The 5,532-nt window shown below is 48.6% G+C and overlaps 1 protein-coding gene across 1 annotated transcript in view; it reads right to left on the bottom strand.

Annotated features, from left to right (window-relative positions):
- MAP3K15 (mitogen-activated protein kinase kinase kinase 15) overlaps positions 1–5,532 on the bottom strand; it is a 122,119-nt gene that overhangs the window by 1,113 nt on the left and 115,474 nt on the right. Inside the window, 7 exon segments of the mRNA XM_067023184.1 lie at positions 782–867; positions 869–892; positions 2,566–2,621; positions 2,688–2,797; positions 3,741–3,843; positions 4,478–4,663; positions 5,428–5,531. Of these exon segments, the coding sequence (XP_066879285.1) occupies positions 782–867; positions 869–892; positions 2,566–2,621; positions 2,688–2,797; positions 3,741–3,843; positions 4,478–4,663; positions 5,428–5,531 (669 nt within the window).

The raw sequence follows: 5,532 nt of genomic DNA, 5'->3' as shown, positions 1-5,532 counted from the left end.
TGGATTAAACCTGGCTCAGCTGCTCTGCTACACACTGTGCAACAGCCCATAGTCCTTGGAGTCACTTTCCAGAGATTAAAAATGTTCCTTACCTGTGATACCTTTAAGATATCAAACTTCAAACTAATTATCTCCTACTTTAAATGTGTATTCCCATCTTTAAAATGCCTTTTCTAAGGAATCATCCCTAACTGCACTGGAATTCAAATGAGGAAATAGGTTTTAATTCTGAGATTTGGCCTCACAGCTTATCCATTCCACATTCCAAGAGGCAGCTGTAGCCCTTTTGGGCACCAAATGCATAAGGCTGGCTGACTGAGGTGTAATTCATGCCGTAAACCACCCTTTTTAGGTATGCAGTGCTAAGAACTTTGACAAGCAGAGTCACGTAGCCCACCACAATCAAGATAGAGAGATTTCTATCATGCCAGAACGTTCTCGTGGCCTTTTATCATCAATTCCACCCCCCCCCACCCAGTTCTATTTTCTGTCCCTGTAGTTTTGCCTTTAATGGAATATTCGATAAATGTTCTACATTTATGGAATCATATGTAGCCTTTTGAATCTGTCTTCTCTCACTTGCATAATGCATTTGCGATTCATCTGGTTTTGAATGTACTGGTAGTTTCTTTTTATTATTGACCAGTATTCCGTAATCTATTGGAGTACTTACTGGTCTGATCGAGAATAACCTCAATTGTTTCAAGGCTGACTAGAATACTAGCCAGATTTTGAATGGTCTCACACACACGTAAGTCAGAGCAAGTGGAAAATCACTCACCATTAAATTTGAATTGTAACTGCAGGTGATACAATTCTTGAGTTTCCTGTTCTAGGGTTTGCCATAGAAGATTCTGGTACTCTCTCTTTTTGAACTGGGTGTTCCAAAAGTCTGGTTTAAAAAAAAAAAAGCCATCCTCCAGAGAGAGCCTAATACCACTCAATTCACTTCAAACATTTGTTGAACAGAGGTTTTTTTAAAAAAAAAAGGCACAATCCCAAAGGTCAGTCTAGTTTCTTCAAAGTTGTGTGATCAGGTTTCAGGCTGTACATGGGCACCTTTCTTGTGCTTCCTCCCCTTGTAAACAAAGACCAACGCTGAGGGCGTGGGCATATTTTGTCTCAGAATGTATCGTGAACCAAAAGACAGCCTGATGGTGATCAGTAGAACTCAGCCAACTTGTCTCCCTAAGTCAGGTCAAGTCGCTGAAACTAGTGGTCAGGCCCTTCCCTCCTCACTGGAGACTAAGGCAAGGAGACAGAAGAAGCCCTGCTGCTGTTGGAACAGCTAGGGGGGAAGGAGGAACTGCAGGAAAGACACTGCTTGGAAGGTGGGAGCGACACTACTGCGAACACTTACCCAAGGCCGCGCTAAACGCTTCACGGGGCTTGGTCTCACAGACACTACTCAGGACAGATGTGTTACCCTCGTCAGCATCACTCAGGGCAAAAGGTGCCTTCCTGCTGTGCCCAACAGCAGCTAAGGCGTCTCTGTCCTACAAGGGCAGGCGTGTCTGTAGGAGCTGTGAGTCTGTCAGCCATTTGCAGTCAGGTGCTGGCTGCTGTCTCATTACTAATTATACTGAGATGGAAGATAACAATATTGACCCTGGAAAGGAGTAACCTTTGAACCCATATGTAACATTTTATGAATTTGGTGATTATACACCTTACCAGAAACACATTGTAAAGAAGTGCTAAGTACTACTATCAACTTTCACATTTGTCGTTTTTTCAAAACTTAAAAAATGTTTTGCCACCGCTACCAGTGAACTAAAATTCTGGGTCTTTCTAAAAAGAAATGATTAGATCTGCCTAAAATTAAACTTCAGAGATCCCTAGGGGTGTATACAACTTTTCTTCTGAAATAGGTACGCCTGACACCGTTTATCCCTGTTAAATTTTAGCATTCCCAGCGACCACTGGGCAACAAGGCATCATTTGGAACCAGTACCAACTAGTTTGCTGAGCCCACTGACGACGTGGTTCCCCAGAGCAAATGGGAATCTTTTTGTTCATTTAACAAATATTTTTTGAACACCTACTATGTGCCTGGACATGAACAAAAGAGCCCAACTCTTGTGGGAACCTCACGGCAGTGCCAGGGTCCGCTGTCTGGGAAGGCTGTCCACTAATGGCTGCCTAGGGATCATGACAAAACACAAGGGAGAGATTCAAAGAGGACTGGGCAGACTTCCTTGGGGTCAGGGTTATGGGATACCTGTCCATCGACGCAGTGCTAACTGATCCCCAACTCAGCTACTTCGGCAGGGGCGGGCCGCAGATGTCCCCCCGAGCTGCTGGACCCACCCACCATGTCAGGGAACCCATCTCGGTAAAGAGAGAAAACTCTTGAGACGCTGCTGCCTTTAGTACGGCTTGTGGCAAGGCACTCTACGTCTCTGACTCCTAGCATTAAAAGAAAAGGGAGGCATCCTCTAGTCCCCCAGTTGAAGCTGAGACTATCTCCTTGCGCAGTTCCTTGGGGGGTAAAGATGCTTTTCTGAGACCTGGGTGAGGCACTCGACCACTGAGTTGCCGGGTCATTGTCCTACCCCTGCCCACCTGTTGGTCTCCCACCTGAGCTTGCTCAGCTGGAGCCTCAGCTGCTGCTGCTGGAGCTGCTGGGGCTGGGCCTGGGCCTCCTGGACAACTGCTGAAACGGGCCCGCTCCCCCCACACGCCGCCTGCGCCTCGCTCCCGCGTGGGTCTGCCAGGGCATAGTCCTCTTCCGCCTCATCCGTGTCCTCATCCACCCCTTCGGTCTCTGAGGCAGCCTCAAAGTGGGCTTGGAGCTCTGTGGAATCACGGAAGGAAAGGACCACGGTTCAACAAGGCCAGGGCTTGGTGTAGCTTATGTCCTGGGCCAGCAAACATGGCTGTTCAGAGGCCGGCCAGGCCAATGTGGCGCTCCATCAGGGGACTGCTGACTTTATAAAACGGAGGGGAGACTATTTCACTGAGCTCTGCAGTGACAAGATGGTCCCCACCACTTCACAGATAAGGAAACAGACTTCAACGTGTTAAGTTAGTTAGCCAAGGGCAGTTTTAAAAAGGGGCAGGCAGGCTTCCACAGGCCCGTGTTTTTACTACAAACACTTCCCTGCTTGGACTGGGGAATAATGAAGTCCTGGGGTTTAACAAGCCACTCCCAGAAGCTGAGCCTAGGCAGAGTGCATTCAGGGGAGCAGGCAGAGGATGACAGGGAGGGAGCAAAGTAATGAGAGGAAGCGGCAGTGTTAACCGAAGCGCCATAGCCTCCCTTCCTAGGAAGAAGGCACCGCGGAGGGAGAATCAACTTGAGTATGAAGCTGCTCTAACATTTCAAAAATAGAGCCTATAAAAGCCAGAGGTTTCTGTAGCTGCCACATGATGATTCTGAGAGGATGCTGTGCCATTAAATCGTCAACCAACTAGGAGGCGATGCTGAGCACACAAGATGACGCACTGTAGGATGCAGGCGGTCAGGCTCAGCGCTCCTTTGAGATCCTGAGTTTAGTCTGCCTGCGGAGCGTGCTCCCCAGTTATGCCTGGGGGCATGTAAAATATTATCACCAGGAGATGTTGTTAAAATCACAGAATCTTGGCCCTAAAGGGGTCTGTGACATCACTGGCTTAATTGCAGGGACGTACATAGCCAAGATGGGAAAGGGAAAGCAACGATTGGTGAGTACAGAGGACCTGTCTGACCTTTTCCATAGCCACCTGAAGTTGACCTTGACCGGAAAGAGGGCCCTTACCTCGGATTAGGATGGTGACTGCAGCCTGTACCGCTCGACGGATGATGTCCATTGCAAACATCCCGCGGGGCCTAATTAAGTGGTTCCTCAAAATTTTATTTACCTACAAATCACAAAAATCCAGATTTCTGGTCCATTGTACTTTTAAGAAATAGTTCTTAGTAATTCGAATTTGCTTCTACTCTGAGATAAGGGTTAACCATGCTGCCCTGAGTTTCTACCTGACTTTTGTTTTTTCTGGACTGAGTCTTCCTTTAAGCTGACCCCAAGTCACACGGGGGTCTAGGGGACAGGTACAGAGATCGGAGCTACCGCACGGGCCTCTTCATTGTTTATTCAACGAACAATTATGAAGCATCTATGAAACCTCAGGCTCTGTGTTGGGGACCTGAGACACAAAGCTAAGCCAGACATGATCTTGGGCCTGGAGCAACTCACACCTGTTCGGGCAGACACACAAGCTTAAACCCCACACCTACCCAGCTGGCGATGCCACTCGTTCCCAAATCCTATACTCCTGCTCTCCAGGGCCAAATGCAATCAGACCAGTCACTTGTACACACATATTCAGTGTTTAGAAAACTGCTGACACTCGGGATGCAGGCTTAGTAAACAGGTGAGAAGAGATGGAGACTACGGGAGATGATGGTAATCGAACTCCATGGCCTTGGCTGTGAGCCACTTCAATGGGCTTCCTACCTTCTGGCATGTTCTCTAGGGCCAAATGGAGCACTTACAGCATCCTGAAATCCAAAGGGTACCAGATGAATCTGATTGATGGATGAGCTGTCAAAGTCCAGGTCCACCTTTAGCTTTGATATCGTGGGTGCCATCACCCGGTGCTCTGGGCAGCGGAGGAAATGTCTCAGGATCACGATTATTTGCTTGATGTGGCCGACTGAGAGATGCAACTCTTCTGAACTCTGATCACCAACCCCCCCCACCCAAAAAAACCAGTCACTGAGTAATTCAGAGAGTGGGAGGGAAAATCCAAGAAGTACTGTGGGCAACTAGATTAACCAGACTGTCCATTTGCTAATGGAACTGGGGATTTCCCAGGCGAGACACGGTCTCTGGTCCTGGAATTTCCTCCATATCCTTCCTGTTAGAGGGTTATGTGGCCTCCCTCTCCTCTCTGGCCCGCAAACAACAGAACTAATAAGCCCCTCAAGGAATGGTCCGCCATCCTGTTTAACCCCTTGTAAACCACCCTCCACCCCCAACAGGCCTTGTCACAAGGCACAGTTCATACTGGCCAGTGGCCTCTTGCTAGAAGGACCTTTTCCCATCCAAAATGAGTTAAAACTCAAATATTTCCATCCGTCACCTTTCTTCCTAAAGCGGCTGTTCTCCCAGCTTCTGAGGGCAACTGGTGCAGCGGGGGGTTAACTGGGCTTTGTGCTGCCATTTGGCTTGTTTTCCACCAGGAGGCAGCACGGTCCCACCAGTGCCTGGTTTCACCGCAGTGTTCCGCAAATACAAATTCAGGCTTCAGTGGAGTCTTTTTTTTTTTTTCTTTTCTTTTGTTGGAAAAGGGAAGGACGTTGGGAAATACTTAGGGTGGTTATTGTAACTGTGCAAATGTTCTAGGGTAGCAGGAACACCAGTCCCTTTTGGACCTCTTCTGGGACCTGGCCTTGGGCAGAGGGGTGGTATTGCAGCCCCCGCACTCGCGCTCGGCCTGTACCTGGGCCACGCACTCCTGCAGGTTGGAAGCCACCTGGTTCTGCTCCTCCCAGAGGATTCCGTAGAGGATGGCACGGCGCTCGCTGTCCTAGCGCAGCAGGAAGCG

The sequence above is a fragment of the Kogia breviceps genome, chromosome X (genome assembly GCF_026419965.1).
Source record: "Kogia breviceps isolate mKogBre1 chromosome X, mKogBre1 haplotype 1, whole genome shotgun sequence".
NCBI classification, from domain to species: Eukaryota; Metazoa; Chordata; class Mammalia; order Artiodactyla; family Physeteridae; genus Kogia; species Kogia breviceps.
Note: the sequence above shows the minus strand (reverse complement) of the source record. Positions and strands in the feature narration are given on the sequence as shown.